The sequence below is a fragment of the Uncinocarpus reesii genome, genomic scaffold (genome assembly GCF_000003515.1).
Source record: "Uncinocarpus reesii 1704 scaffold_4 genomic scaffold, whole genome shotgun sequence".
Lineage (NCBI taxonomy): Eukaryota > Fungi > Ascomycota > Eurotiomycetes > Onygenales > Onygenaceae > Uncinocarpus > Uncinocarpus reesii.
In genome coordinates, this window is record NW_003052497.1 from 147082 (window position 1) to 161646 (window position 14565).

The following is a 14565-nucleotide window of genomic DNA, read 5'->3' on the forward strand; positions in this document are numbered from 1 at the left end:
CATCTTCATTCTTCTATCGCTGCAAAGCTTTCTTGCGATCAACGTATAATATGGGTTATACGTACCTTCTTCCGAAGCACAATGGATGAGAACTTGCGGGATCTCAGTTTCTTGATTTCGTTTCAAGCGCAGTTTCGTCAGGCGTACGTGAGCATCCTGGCAGTCGGACGCAGACAATATTGCCACGAAAATTGACCGGCGAACCTGGGTATTCATTCGATGTGTTCTAGCCAATTGAGCCAGATCTACAGCCCGGCCGTCGCCTAGATCGTCGTCCAGGGTATCTGGGAGAACCGCGTGTGGATTGACATTGGCCATGTCAGTATCCGCGTTGCTAGTTGATCCCGCTTTCCAACTCGCACCCACGAGCCACCATTTGCCCCGTTTATCGGAATTGTGGATATCCGCCCGCCCAATCCGCAAAGGTTCGGTAGCTCTGGTAGCCCTTGTGTTGAGCGAACCGAGAATCTTCCTCATTTTTGTGATATGTTCTGATGAGATACTTGCCCCCGGGGCATTTTTTAGCTTGTTATTTTTGAGGTCGGTGATCATTTCGATCATGAACTTGGTACGGACTGAAAGCGTGGCTTCTTCAACCCGGGCTACGGCCGGCTGGATGAGGAGCACAATGTCTTTGAGAGCGGAAGGGTCATCTTGCCGGAGTTGTGGGCCAGAGTCTATCACATGTTAGTGTCAAGAATTGGGATACGCTCGTTCCGAGTAACAGAATGGTAAGAACTTACTTCGCACCACTTTCAGGAGCAGCTCGGTGTTCAACTCGTTGATAGTTTTCAAGAACAAACGAATATAGTCAAACATCAAGCCGCATCCGATGACATGGAAATTATAAAGATGAGATAGCAACGACAACATATTCGTCATACTCTTCTTGTTCGGTTCCTCCTTCTCCTCCATCTCGTACAAGTAATCAAAGCGTTCCACAATATTTTGGATAAATTCTGCACCAAATTCCATACCCACAACCTTATATAAGGCAGCAATGAAACCCGCGTGAAGAATGATGAATGTGTCATTCAAAGTGCCCCCGCTGCAAACTAGGCCAAATAATAGCTCAATGAGCATGGACGTCATAGTTTGTCGAGGGTGTTCCCGGTAGAGGCTCTCAATATCACCGAGAATAGATATCATATTAGCCTCTGACAGCTTGTTCAAGTGGCCTTGAATTTGCCTTCTTAGCCGTGAAGAGGATTCTGATTCGGAGGACGGTATCCGTTTGGATGGGGGGACGTATTTCGTAGCGGCTACATCACTGGCAGCGCCAGGAGGCCGATAGGGATTCTCTCTTTGTTTTGGTTTTTGAGCCGCTAATTCGTCGTTATCATCGTCAAAGCCCTCAAATTCGTCGTCCTCACTCTGGCTAAAGTCTTCTCCTTCATCCTCCTCGTCCTCGTCATCCATTTCCTCACTATCCGTAGCATGTTCGCCCGCACGCTCAGTATACATCTGTGCCTTTTGTCTTTTTCGTTGTAGCCACTCTTCTCCCTCTCTCTTGCGCTTCTTCTCCTCAGCGTCCGATCCTGATTCTAAATCGCCTAGCAAGTCGCCCAATCCGTCTTCCGCAAACACTTTGGGTAATTTCTTTTTGTTCTTAAGACCAAGCTTTTTTTCCAAAGCCGCGATCTCAGCATCATCTTCTGTGAGCTTGTCCTGAACGGCCTGAGGTATTTTGCGATGATTCGGCTCCGGGTCAACTTCCGAGTCTTCGTATTCATCTTCCCCTTCATCAAGGTCAATGTCCAAGTTATCCAAGTCAGACTCTTCGGATTCCGGCTCCACAGGGTTCGTCCTTTTCAAAATCGACTTAAGCTTCTGTGGCTTATCAGGTTGCCTCGCTTTCGCTCGCTTTCCTCCATGGCCATCGTCAAAAGCCTCGTCTCTCTGCTTCCGTTTCTGATTATGGCTCCTCCCCTGTTGTGGTCCGGTTCCTTTCCGCGATCTTTCTGCTTTCCGACGCTCCTTTCGCGACAATTCGTTGCGGGCACCACTGTGTCTTGCGCCAGTTTGGGACGTATCTTTGAGGCCTAATTCTTCGCGGAGTTGCCGGGGGAGTAGTGTTGTATTATGCGAAGGCCGGGTCATATCCACAGGAGGGAATCTCTGTCGTACAATTGCCACTTATTGGCTTGCGCATACACAGTCCGGCGTCAAAGTCTTCAATTACTTTTTTTGTTCCTCAGGAACGAAGTGGTCCGTGCACTGGACGGCCAGGTCTTGGCAACATCAACCGGAAGCGTTCAAAAGCACAGGATACACTGTGCACAACAGGCCGGTTCATGCAGTTTTCTCAGCCCCGAAGAGTTTCAAGTATATATTTTTGCATTCTGCTCGAATATCTTGCTCACAGAACCGCACTACCATGACTTCCCACCACCTCTCGAACGATGAGGTATGTCGAATCGCTTCTCGGCCTGCCTTGCATATAGCTAACCTCCAAGCAATAGTTCTTTACACATCTAAAAAGCCTCTTAGCCAACCAATCCACCTCCGTCCGCGGGTCCATTTTCCTTACACAAAAGCTCTTACCAACTCAACCGTCCAGCCAGTCTACGACCACGAAGACGACATCTAGCAATGACTCCCCTGCATCCGAAGATGTAACAACCACAACGACCACCTTTCCACCCAGTCAGTCGCCAATCCTTATCCGCGCCTCGAATGGCCGCCATAAGACTGCCAAAGTGAAGGCTTCCACAGTCGTCCAGCCGGAGGAATTAGAAGCATTTTACCTACGATATGCGGAGCTGTGTAAAGCGGGGATGGTGGGGTTGAAAAGGAGGGATCGGAGTGGGAAGAAGAAGGGGGAAATCAAAGGGAAAGGTCACAAAAGGATGACAGATCGTTCATGGTGGGAGAGGAACGCCTGGTGCGGAGTATGGGCCCACGGGACACAGAAGACAACCGCGTACGACGGATACGCTGGAATTTTTACGCACTGATTTTATGGCCGGTGCATTTATTTGGCATCAACCGGTGTTTAGACGGAGAAATTTGCGCCTTTGGACATGCAACAATCGCGAGTTGCCTTCATTGATAGAATACCATGATCATTTGCGAGCGGGCGATATGCAGCCTGTGGAATGGAGGCGGCGATGTTAAAATACCAAGGACGAAAAGCTAGAATTACATATTCAGGGCGTCAACGGGGCCATACCACGTTACCGCCCAAGATAAACCAGAAAAGCCCATTATACCAGTGCGCATCAATATAGGTTCTCGCCAAAAAGATAATTAAAACAGATTTCAAGAAATGTCAATAAACTTCATAGCTCTGGAATGGAGACTTGGTATCTTCGCTTATCAGTCCACTTCGTCTGAAGAATCCGCGCCCGACGGATAATCTCTGCTTTGCTTTGTAGCAGCTGAAGAAAGCGGATTGCCAAAGTCATCTTCACTCCAAATATCGTCAGTATCGTCCATCGTCTCAGGTCGAAAGGAGGGTCTCCTCGGGCCAGGACCTGCTGCGCCCCGAGGGTTATCCCCCGCAGCCACTTCAGCTGCAAGTCTTAAAAACATCACTAAAAGGTGTATAGGGGGACCAAGTACAAAGGTATAGGTCTTTTCAAAAACAGCATCAATCAAGTTATTAATAGGAGACCTTGGAGTGGGTGTAAATAGCGTCGATGATGGTGGTAAGGGAGAAAAGGAGCGCTGCCTTGAAGCGCGAATGCGTCGGCGGATAGTTGAGTTTCGGTTCTCTACAGGGACCTCTAGATCATTGTGGGTTGGAGCTTGGGGAGATGAGCCCAATTCAGCTGATGTGCGGGAGTTGGTAGAGGTGTCTTGGTCGTGGATAGTTGGCGGGGGTGACAGTGGTGGCGGTGACAAAGGGCTAGGATCGTCTGCAGGCTCAGGGACGACGGTCGCTACGGAAGTATCTCTAGTATGGCTAGGCTTTGTAGCCACATGCGGCGGGCTTTCGGACGCAGGTAGTCGGGGAGACGGCGGAGTGGAATAGGATTCTAAAGGCGGAGACGGGGAGTTATCGATCACCGAATGGAAGGATGACGCACTTGAGGCGATGCTCCCGACTTCGTCACAGCTGCTCTTGTCGGACCTGGGCCCGGGCTGAAACCGTGCGAGCAAAGATTCAAAATTCGGTGTCGGCTCTGAGACTACTCGGAAGCTCGCCCTCTTCGGGATGGGTATTGGTGATGATCGATGGTCGTAAGAATAGCGCCGCCCGACAGGAGGCAGGCTGCCGCTCCGTTCACTGTGGGTGTCTATCTCATCTCCGGCACTCCCAAAATCACTTGACTCGCGGTCATCAGAGCACACGCTCCCTTCAAAGTCCAGCGGGCGCACAGGCAGATTGAATGTTGTTTTAGGGCGCCATGCTCGCTTCTTCTTGGGGGTTTTCGCTTCTTCCGGGAGTTGGACGGAAAACCCTCGTTTGAAAGGACAGGGCGTTATTTCATACCGGATTATCTTCGACAGAACTTGTTTCCACTCTTCCACCTTGTGTGCGTCCTCCTCCGTTTCATGCGGAAATTCGATCCGGTAGTACGTGAGCTTCCTCACACGCAGAACGAATTTGGATTTGGCATCAACGCACCAGCATTGGCAGTTTTTTAAGAGGGCATACACCACGTTGCCAGATTTAAGGAAGGCCGCCGACCCAGCAACGTTTTCTATCCTTAATACCCCGATGGCAGCAATTGTTTCAGACCGCGTCTTCCAAGGCAGCGTCTCGATAGCATCAACAGGGTAGTCTAGGTCGGGGAGAATAGGGCTAGAACTGGAGGATTGCGGGAGTTCGAATTTAACGATAGTCGCCGAGGGATGGTAGAACAGCAGATCGTCAGAGGGAATGGAAATGTGCGGTGTGTCGTATGAGCCCAGGGAGTGCCGCATGCGATGCGGAGGTCTGGAAGGAACCGTGTAGGATCGTTTGAGGGACTGGATCGACTCCGCCATTATGAGATGCATCGAGCGAGCAGCCCGTGATTATAGACCTGATGCCCAAGGTGTCGGGATCGCAACTGCATATTCGCATCTGATAGGGAGAAGAACATCTCATGCAGCCCCGGATAACCAACTAGTTAGTTGGCGGGGAGAATGGGCGTTTAGACGACTGGAACTAACAAGCGCCGGTCATACTGTGCCAAGGGGTTGATTTCGCGACAGAGCAAAAGTGATGAATGTCTCGATCTTCCACTCGCAGTCTATCTCATGATAGTTAATTCCACGACTTTTTTATGGTCTCGCTCAGGATGCTACCCGGTTAAAGGCATTTCTGCCCATCAAATGGCCAAAAAAGAAATTCCTCCCCGACAGGGAGTCGAACCCTGGTCTCCCGCGCTTGTTAGTTGACTAACTTGACAAGCGGAAATCATAACCGTTAGACCATCGAGGAATTGTTGCATAGCACAGCTGCTAGATCTTCTGATATCCGATTTACAAGTTGTAGACCCCTTTAGTATCCAAAATTGTAGGGGTTGCCAACAACAGTCCTTGCCCATGCCGGTCCCGAGCATCACTTGAGTGAATCTCATTACTTTGCCATCGAAATGACAACACGGTTGGGGGCGTTCCTCTTCGTGGATAACCGCGTACAACAAGCCTTGTCCTCTCCTCGGCTAACTAACTATTAGCACTTCACTCATTACAAAATCTCACAAAGATCGAACCCCAATAGGATTGGAGAAGATCCCAGAACTTTGGCACAAAATCAACTGAATTCTGGAATTTACCCACTTCAGTCTATCTCGGACGCGCGCCCAACCGACGGTGACCCGCTCTTTCGTGCTCGCTGCAAATGGGAACCAGAGGCCTATGGAACTTGCGTTTTGCCGGTGCGTGATACATTTTCTTGATACTGCTGGGATTAATTGAGTGCCCAAAAGGGAAATGGTATCGACTCCACGACCAGAGGACCCGTATCAGCTCGCCAGACCAGCGGGGCACCGTGAGCCGAATCAAATCCATCATAACTTCGCTGGATAAATTAAATGGCTGGGAGCTGGTGGCCTTCCCCAGCCCGCTGCAATCGAATTTGGACTACATATACACCATCGATGTCGACGCGGGAATCTTGATAATCACTCGGTGGGAGAGCGTTGATGGCCTGCCCCAACCTTGCCCTCGCCAGATATTGCTTTCTTGCCTGGATGAATCGTGTGGACTGGTGCTCGACTCCCTAGCCAAAGTTCCAGGCGGGGTGTCTGAAATTGAAGACGAGGTATTAGATGTGATACCGCAAATCACGCTGAAAGGACTTGATATCCTGCCTGACCAGCCCACTGCCCTAATCGAGCTACAACTTTGCATTTTCCTCGACTTCTGTTTTATATGGCGAGCTTTTATTGACGATCCAACAACTTGGTGTTACCCATCTATGTCATTTAACACACTTGCCATTGGCCTACTACGTATTGCGGCCTGGGACCTTGAAGGTTCTTCCAACACCCAGATTGATTATCAGATTAATGGCACAAACTTTCCTCGCTGGCAGGCTCCTCAAGCCGATATTTTCTGGTTCCATGGATACCTTGTCATGCTTCACAGCTATATCGACACAAGAGCCTCAATCTCGGCAGCCATTTATAAGGCTCAATTTTTTCTAAAGAGTCTCCGAAAGAACTCTGCTTCTTTAATTATCCTATCACTCAGACATGTTGCCTTTGTTGAAATTTCGTCCGCATCTGTTTTATGCTCCCAGATTCTTCCCCTCATTGCCAACACATCGACTTTGCATTGCTCTCCTGGCTTTCGTTTACTATGCTACGTTCTATCTTCATACTGCTGGAAACCATCCCTTGCCTACAGAGAGCAGCTTGGAGTTGCTCTACCACCCGAGGTTCTGGATCTGGTTCTTGGATATTGCACTTCGAGGGACGCACTGGCATTGTCCCAAGCTTCATTTATTTTTCAAGAACGGTACTACTCAACAATTCCGCAAATTCAAAAGCTTTCGGTACGAACCTTTCAGCACTCCGTGTCTTGCTGCGGAAAGAATAATAGTATTCAGAAGCACTGGGTCTATTGCCCATACTGTTACATGTGTCAACACACTCAGTGTGCTGGTTTGGACCCGGCACCGGGGGCAGTCCCTTGGGTTATTTGCTCCAACTGCAACGACGGCAAACTTTGCATGAAACTCGTACCTGGAGGCATCACCCACGCAAGCCGACGGTATCCACGTGCAGGGCGTGAGGTTTCAGTGGCTGGTTCTCTTAAAATACTCAGAATACGACTCTCGAAGCCTGCTCACCTTCGCCCCGAACTGCGACTACTTGGAACCCTTACCACTGTTCCTCCTTGTTTAATAATCTTCACAATTCGCTTTAATGGCATATATGCCGGCCTGGCATACGGGCTGGATGATTTTAAGTGTTTGTCTACAAGAGGAAAATTCTTAGTGATACGCTATTAAACAACTCAAATAAGCAGAGGCAAGATCGCTCTGCACACGATATCCCTATGGCAGGTACTCCGTATTCCTGGGCATTTGATGATCTAGCGTGCAGGAGACGTACTATTTGCCCCATCCGGTGTAGCATCCAGTCGGTGCAACATACCCAAGAGCGGCCAAGTTCAGTAATGGCATTTTAAGGGGCAATCTCCGGCCGCTTCAGGGCGATGTGAACAGAATTGCGCTTCCTCTGGCTTCAACGAAGTGATCATCACATATAAAGCCGAAAATACGTAGCTAGTGCTACATATAAGTGTGAACTGATGGTTTGGAGCCCTGGTATGCTCCATCCACCTTACACTGTGCACTCATTCTACGTAAATAATAAAAATCAAATCTGGGACAAACCTCCCCTTCACGCACTTCTATACAAATTAGCAGCCGATTTCCAAAATACGCAACTATTACGAAATCGTACCATCACTCTAGTGATCTCTACGCAGTAACGCTGTATCGTATGGTATTCTGGCTTTTGTAGTTACATAATCCACGCGTTGCTGCCTGGGCATTGAACCCTCGCGACTCTCTCTTCAATCTCCAATGTTCAAGCCCAACTTATCATCAACCTCTTACGTGCTTCACATCTGAATATATCACATCGAGTTTTGTCTTTTCCCTTCATCATGGCTCAGACATTCCCGCGGTCTACCGCAGTGATAACTGAACTGGCTCGAACAAATGCACAGACTCCTCCCCCGACTAACAATGATTGGACATACGTCGATTACAGCCTACGGATATTAGGCCGGTCGCTTGACAACCATAGCCAGGAAATGGACCGTCGGCATCGGCATCAGATGAACCTCGTCGTGGATCAACTCAGGGAACTTCCTAATATCAAAAGACTAGATAAAATGGAGCAAAAGATAGATGAGAAGTTCGAAGCTGTCGATAAACGGTTCGAAAAAGTTGAGAAAAAGATGGATGAGAGGTTCGAAGCTGTTGATAAGCGATTCGAAGGACTTGAACAAGAGCTTCGTGATATCAAGGCTCAGCTGGCAAACGACAAAGCCATGAAAGCAAATGGACTGCTTCGCCGATTGCACCAGCCCATAAATCCAATCAAAGTCCTGAAGCTCATTCGCTCCAATGAGTACGAGTGGCGATCGCATCCTAAGATGCCCAAACACATGAAAGCCCTCTTCAAGTTAGGTCAGTCGGCCAAGGAAGAAGCTGAAATCCTACCACCACATAGTACGTCCCACAAGTTTATGCTCCATCCAAGGATATTTTAACATATCTTCTAGGGCCACAAGCCGCCCTTAAAACCGTCAGGGAACTAGCCAAGTTCTATGAAGTTGTGGTATATTCGGATGAACAAAGCGAGAGTGAGGCAACTGAGGTTGATGTCGGTGTGGACCCCGATGCTTATATGGATATGCTGCTCGATAAATGGGGAATGGACTGGTCAAAAGTCTGTATGCTTGCAGAAAGGGCCTCGCTCCCTCAGCAACCGCACGCAGGAGCGAAAAGAAAGCCCTAAAATATTATTTACTCCTACTAATGAACAGATATTATTAAAAAACCCCCTTTTTCTTACGGCAACTCGTCACTCCAACCACGGTTGGATTTCGGATGCATTGCACTGGCTTGAAAAATAACTTGCCACTTGAACACGGGTTACTTCATAAAGGCAGAATGAAAGAGACCTCCCGACCATGAAGGCTTAGCACGATAAGAAACATTTATCGGGATGATACAAAGCGGTTGAGCGGTCCGTCCGGATCTTTTGCTGATGACGCGATTAGGAGACATAAAGGGCTTTATTAATTAGTTAAGTGACTAGTTAGTTATCCACTACAGAGCACTTATCAATAGATTTTCTGGTCTTTTGCCCAGTCCACCCCAGCTTTAACCGTGTTGATATCTTCTTGATCTAAGGTTCTCGAGTTCCTGAACCCCTTTGAGTCAAGCTTCCGGCCCGGAATTGCCGTTATGGGAATGGTTGCCGCGGGATGTCCACATCTGTCAGAATGGGCTTGGCTTCCGCGACGACCGTCCTTTGCGATGCAACATCTCAACATCGACATCCTACACCGTTTCCACTCCAGACTGCTAGAGGCAAAAGTAGACTCGTGGTGGTCGAACCGTTTTTCTCTGCCTCTCTTGTCATACACGCCGTTCTCAGCCTGGACTCATTCAAGAGACTTCACGATGACCGGTTGAAATATCACGCCGAGTAGAGTCCCACCAAGTTCGTCCTGGGAACAATGGTGGCACATGCCAGACTCCAGTGTGACGATTTCACACCGCCGTTCCCCAGGAAACATGGCCCGGAGCTGGAACCAGCAACTATCAAACCTAAGGAACATGATTGCCTGGTGGAGTGACGCCTGCACATCGCTTTCGCGGCTTGAACCTCGAGATAGTTACCGTGCTGGGTTACACGATCCACATATCCAAGGATGAAAAAGCTTCTCCAGTGAAAGAGCTTTAGAAAGAAAGATTATTTTTAGTTTTTTGGAAATATATACAGCATGCGGTACCTTTAACTATACTGTTTTCTAGCCGTGCAAGCTCCATAACCTATCCTTGAATTGACCTGTTTTGTATTGTGCGGCAAGAATATTCAGCTGTTCATGATGAAGAGTCCAATATCGTCATGGAATGTTGCCAATCGGCTCAAGAAATGTCGGCTTCTTATCGCAATCAACACCATTGCCGCTCTATCTATTTTCTTCTTCGGTTATGATCAAGGAATGATGGGCGGCGTCAACAATGCGAAAGATTACATCGACCTCATGAAATTTGGCCATACGGCGACGGTCAACGGCTCACCCCATACGCCAGTCATCACTAATAGCTTGTTGCAGGGTGGTATCGTCTCCGTATATTACTTAGGAACATTGATAGGAGCGTTGTTCGGTGGATGGATCGGCGATCGGATTGGGAGAATCAAATCTATTGCCCTGGGTTCAATCTGGGGCATTCTCGGGGCCGGATTGCAGTGCTCAGCGCGAAACCATGTCTGGATGATCTTCGGTAGGTCCACTGATGGCCAACCGGGAAACTAACCAGCAAGCCGACCAAGCGGAAGCTGACCTACAGTTATAGCGCGACTTATCAACGGCTTTGGAACTGGTATCCTGAACGCCATCGTCCCTGTTTGGGCTACTGAAACGGCGGAACACACTTCAAGAGGGCAGTTTATCGCCATTGAATTTACTCTCAACATCTTCGGCGTCGTCGTCGCGTACTGGCTCGAATAGTTGGTGTCGATTGCCTTCTATATTACACATTCCCTGGCCGTCTAGAAACTAACTCCTTTGCGCAGTGGCCTTTCGTATATTGACAATGGGGCTTCAGCTTTTCGATGGAGATTTCCCATTGCATTTCAAATAATTCCACTTCTCATTCTGTTTGGAGCCGTTTGGTTTTTCCCTGAATCGCCTCGATGGCTGGTTAAAATGGGTCGCGATCAAGAAGCACGGTTCATCCTTGCCCGTCTTCGCGGCGATGAGGGCGAGGATGTCTCTCGAGCAGAAGCAGAGTTCCAAGATATCAAACACGTCGCAGAGCTCGAGAAGACTCTCTCGTATAGCACATCTTACTTTTCGATGTTTACGGGCCGCGGTTCGGGGAAACTACACATTGGAAGACGGGTCGAGCTAGTCGTCTGGCTACAAATCATGCAGGAATGGGTTGGTATAGCTGGAGTCACCATCTGTGCGTTATCGAGTTACCCAATTTCCGTTTAGATCGCATGCAAGTGTTGACCGATCATTCGCCAGACGCGCCTACAATCTTCCGAATCGCGGGTTTCGGTGTTATGAAAAGTCAGTGGATAAGTGGACTGAATAAAATCTTCTACATGGTAGAAAACATGGTCTGTCGAGCTCGCGTCATCAGTCGCTAATAAATATTGTACAGATATCGACATTGATTTGCGTCTTTACCCTTGATCGCATCGGTCGCCGATGGACGCTGTATTGGGGCTCCGTCGGGCAAGAAATTGCGATGTTCCTTGCTGGTGGTTTCGCACGAATTGCGATCAATGCTACGAACGCGGGCGATGCCTCGAAGGCATCGCAATTCGGAGCTGCAGCTGCATCCATGATTTTCATTTTCACGTTTGTCTTTGGAGCGACATAGCTGACTGTGCCTTGGCTGTATCCTGCCGAGATATTCCCGCTGGCGGTGCGAGGGAAGGGCAATGCATGGGGAGTGGTGGGATGGAGTGTTGGGAACGGCTGGTTGGTACGCATTATTCTTGAGACTTTGCCCTCATGCTCGATAAAAAACGCTAAAGGGATTAGGAATCAGACCCTACTTTGTCCCGTGATGTTCGATTCGATCGGAGAAAAGACTCTCTATGTTTTCGCCATCAGCAACGTCATCACCATCCCTATGGTCTGGGCGTTTTATCCCGAATCAAACCAGCGTACGTTGGAAGACATGGATCTCCTGTTCGCTGCGGATTCCCCTTGGGCTTGGGACGCGGAGCGCACCTTTGCGCAGCTCAAACATGAGAACCCTAATTTCGCCCAGGCAACGGCGCAGTTGAAGAATGGGGAACTGGATGAGGAGGCCGGGAAGCTACAAGTCGCAGCGTCCAAGGAGATGCAGAAAAGCAGTAATTAAGAGGGGAATCACGCGAAGCTTGGGAGCTTGGCTGGATTCATGATAATATCCTCGATGCAAGCCATCCCTTGATTATCGCCAGGGGGAACCTGTCAATAATCCGCGCCCAGCCATCGCTTCTCTCTTGCTGCTAGCTCAGGGAAATAGATATATTCCTCAAATTCGCTCCCAACATTAGCTGCTCTCAATAATGAAGCCATGCAATATCACTCGAGCATTTCTGTGTTGCCAACATGGATTGCTGCTCAACTGAGACCGTTCAAGAATTTGGACAGTGAACACCTTGTTCAGAGACGGGCCACGTGTTCCACATCCTCAGTTTCTCCTGCATCGAAGCCCTTCACTTCTCCTCACCATCAAACTGTTTGATGCTGAGGAGAACAAGTTCGCGACAGGCACCGTCTCATTAAGAACGCCTTCCTCTTCAGGCTGAGGAAGGTTTGGCCCTTCCTCTCTGGGTCTAGCACCACGCTGGTTTACGGCATGCATGTGATTGGCTATATTCAGGTCATGTGGGGCGACGCGTTGATTTGTCACTTCAGCCGCACTGCCGAGTCGCGTTCAAGTAGAAATACGGCGCGTTGGGCAGCGAGGGCGCCCTCTGGAGGATAGAACTTCCTCTCCAAGGACGAGTGTGAACAGCCGACTGTCGCTTCGCTACTGGGGATACCATTCTGCGTTGCATCGGGAGCCTCTGGTGTTCATCGGCAGCCGATCCTTGTGTCGATCTCCGCCTAGTTTCGGTGTCACACTGTGTCAACCGTGATACCAAGCATTGAGCGACAATTGCTTGGTGGTCTTGTATGCGCCAGCGAGATGGCCGCGTCAAAGGCAACAGCAACAACGAGAGTGAACGCCCGTCGGACTGCGAAGAGTCTGCAACAACGACGGTCTTCGACTCGGCCCTCATCGACTAAACCTGATGTCGTTAAAGCGTCAAAATCTAGTTCGTCGATCACCCATTATCCATTTCCAGTGGACCAGGAAGCCGTTGCTCGCTCTCTCCGTCGTATCTCCAGCCATCCGTCTTTAACCCCATACCGCCGACTGGTCTACCGCACCCTCTTATCCGTTCCCGCAGGCCGTTGGACGACGTACTCCACTTTATCCGCACACCTGTCGTCATCAGCCCGCGCCATCGGCAATGCAATGAAGACGAATCCTTTTGCACCTGAGGTCCCGTGTCACCGCGTCCTTGCGACGGACCGCACCATTGGCGGTTATAAGGGGAAATGGGGGAACGGGGGTGAGTATTCTGTCGAAAAAACGGCGCTGTTGAAAGGCGAAGGGGTTGTGTTTGATGAGAAGGGCAGAGCCGGTGGAGAGATCTTTCGGGATTTCGCGGACATGGGGTCAGTGATGGCGGCAAGGGTCGAGAGATAATCTTGAGGATGGGGGCAGGGGAGGATGGAAGCGTGCGGAAGAGTTTAATTGTGTGCAGTGTTGGAGATTCTTTTCCGCTCGAGAAAAGAAGTGATTTTGCCCATCAAAAAAGCCCGCCACATGCCTAGATCTCACCATTCCGGCTCCCAAGCACTTGGAAGTTGTAAAAAGCTCCGCGTTCCTGGCAGTCAAGACTCTCGGCGGAGGGCTCGGCGCCGCCTGCCAAGCCGCTTCCGAGGAAATTCAACACGGAATGCTTCATGACTCCTGAACCCCTGGCCCCGAGTTTCCAACCGGAAGAGTGCTGCGAATCCAGTCGCCTTCCTCCATCCATGGCGCTGTTCTCCTGCTTGGCGCTATTTCAACGTTTTCCTGTGTGAAGCTCGGCCGGATGCAACGTCACCGCAAACCTGTCAGATGCTGGAGACCGCCTCCCGGCATAAACCTGCGTCGGGGGTCGAGTACTGGTGTATTAAACCGACACTATTCAGACACGGGTCGAGCAAGTTGGCGTTTTCCAAAACGGATCTCAAAACAAGAGGCAGACTGCCCTTTTCGGGTCCGGATTCTATGGACGAAAGAAGTTCCAGAGCAAAGCCATTCCTCTTTCGAGTTGCCCAGGTGCTACTATCTCCAATGCGGCTACCCAGAGATGGGGAGGACACACGTTAGGCCTGCCGGATTTATGCTGGTTGAATCAGCGTTGATGCACACTTGACACATCCTTCCTGCCAGGCCCTGGCCTGATTGCCCTCTTTGGCCTGAACTCTGTATGCTTGTCATATCTGGGTTAGAGTCGCATCCTCGATGGAGAACAGACATATATAGACCCTCGTTGGCTCCACCCTGCTCTCTGGCACCGTCAGTTCGCAGGTGGTCAGTGTTGTGCGGGTAACAAATATCGAACTGGTCTTCGCCGCTCTTTTGTTCTTATTATAATTACTACTTCTTTTCCTTCTTTTTTTCTTTCCTTTCCCTTCATTCATTTCGTCTTTCCCTTGCTCGCTCTCTCAGGGAAGAGACTTTTTATTTGACGCTTGAAGATTTCTACCATGGCCCTCCTTCTCCCCCTTCTTCTTCTCTTCAATGTCCCCTCTGGCCCTTGGCCTCGTGTGCGCATGGGCACATACCTTCCATCCACCGCGCCGTGGGGCGGGCATTGGTGGAGC

At 49.7% G+C, this 14565-nt stretch overlaps 7 protein-coding genes and 1 non-coding gene across 8 annotated transcripts in view; 4 read left to right on the top strand and 4 right to left on the bottom strand.

Moving 5' to 3' along the window:
• Positions 1 to 5: 5 nt before the first annotated feature.
• On the bottom strand, positions 6 to 2100 carry UREG_06149 (uncharacterized protein; the record flags this gene model as incomplete). The annotated part of the gene is made up of 3 exons (XM_002583136.1): positions 6 to 19; positions 66 to 677; positions 744 to 2100. 3 exons carry the CDS (start codon positions 2098 to 2100, stop codon positions 6 to 8), a joined length of 1983 nt encoding a protein of 660 aa, XP_002583182.1.
• Positions 2101 to 3318: 1218 nt separating this feature from the next.
• On the bottom strand, positions 3319 to 4935 carry UREG_06150 (uncharacterized protein; the record flags this gene model as incomplete). Its single annotated transcript, XM_002583137.1, has 1 exon — positions 3319 to 4935. The coding sequence occupies one exon, from the start codon at positions 4933 to 4935 to the stop codon at positions 3319 to 3321; it is 1617 nt and encodes a 538-aa protein (XP_002583183.1).
• Positions 4936 to 5284: 349 nt separating this feature from the next.
• Positions 5285 to 5374, bottom strand: UREG_08022. Its single transcript has one exon. It is a non-coding gene; the product is annotated as a tRNA-Asp (tRNA).
• Positions 5375 to 6881: 1507 nt separating this feature from the next.
• Positions 6882 to 7567, bottom strand: UREG_06151 (uncharacterized protein; the record flags this gene model as incomplete). The annotated part of the gene is made up of 3 exons (XM_002583138.1): positions 6882 to 6963; positions 7232 to 7336; positions 7497 to 7567. The coding sequence occupies 3 exons, from the start codon at positions 7565 to 7567 to the stop codon at positions 6882 to 6884; spliced, it is 258 nt and encodes an 85-aa protein (XP_002583184.1).
• Positions 7568 to 8055: 488 nt separating this feature from the next.
• UREG_06152 (uncharacterized protein) lies at positions 8056 to 9026 on the top strand (the record flags this gene model as incomplete). The annotated part of the gene is made up of 3 exons (XM_002583139.1): positions 8056 to 8626; positions 8680 to 8850; positions 8944 to 9026. The coding sequence occupies 3 exons, from the start codon at positions 8056 to 8058 to the stop codon at positions 9024 to 9026; spliced, it is 825 nt and encodes a 274-aa protein (XP_002583185.1).
• A 988-nt stretch (positions 9027 to 10014) lies between these two features.
• On the top strand, positions 10015 to 12013 carry UREG_06153 (uncharacterized protein; the record flags this gene model as incomplete). Its single annotated transcript, XM_002583140.1, is given in 6 exon segments — positions 10015 to 10414; positions 10481 to 10640; positions 10707 to 11098; positions 11131 to 11258; positions 11303 to 11506; positions 11525 to 12013. The coding sequence occupies 6 exon segments, from the start codon at positions 10015 to 10017 to the stop codon at positions 12011 to 12013; spliced, it is 1773 nt and encodes a 590-aa protein (XP_002583186.1).
• Positions 12014 to 12829: 816 nt separating this feature from the next.
• UREG_06154 (uncharacterized protein) lies at positions 12830 to 13667 on the top strand (the record flags this gene model as incomplete). Its single annotated transcript, XM_002583141.1, has 2 exons — positions 12830 to 13259; positions 13525 to 13667. 2 exons carry the CDS (start codon positions 12830 to 12832, stop codon positions 13665 to 13667), a joined length of 573 nt encoding a protein of 190 aa, XP_002583187.1.
• Positions 13668 to 14448: 781 nt separating this feature from the next.
• The window catches only part of UREG_06155 (uncharacterized protein), a gene marked incomplete at both ends in the record, with an annotated part of 1502 nt that continues 1385 nt past the window's right edge, over positions 14449 to 14565 (top strand). Inside the window, one exon of the mRNA XM_002583142.1 lies at positions 14449 to 14506. Within this exon, the coding sequence (XP_002583188.1) occupies positions 14449 to 14506 (58 nt within the window). The remainder of the gene's footprint in view (positions 14507 to 14565) is intronic.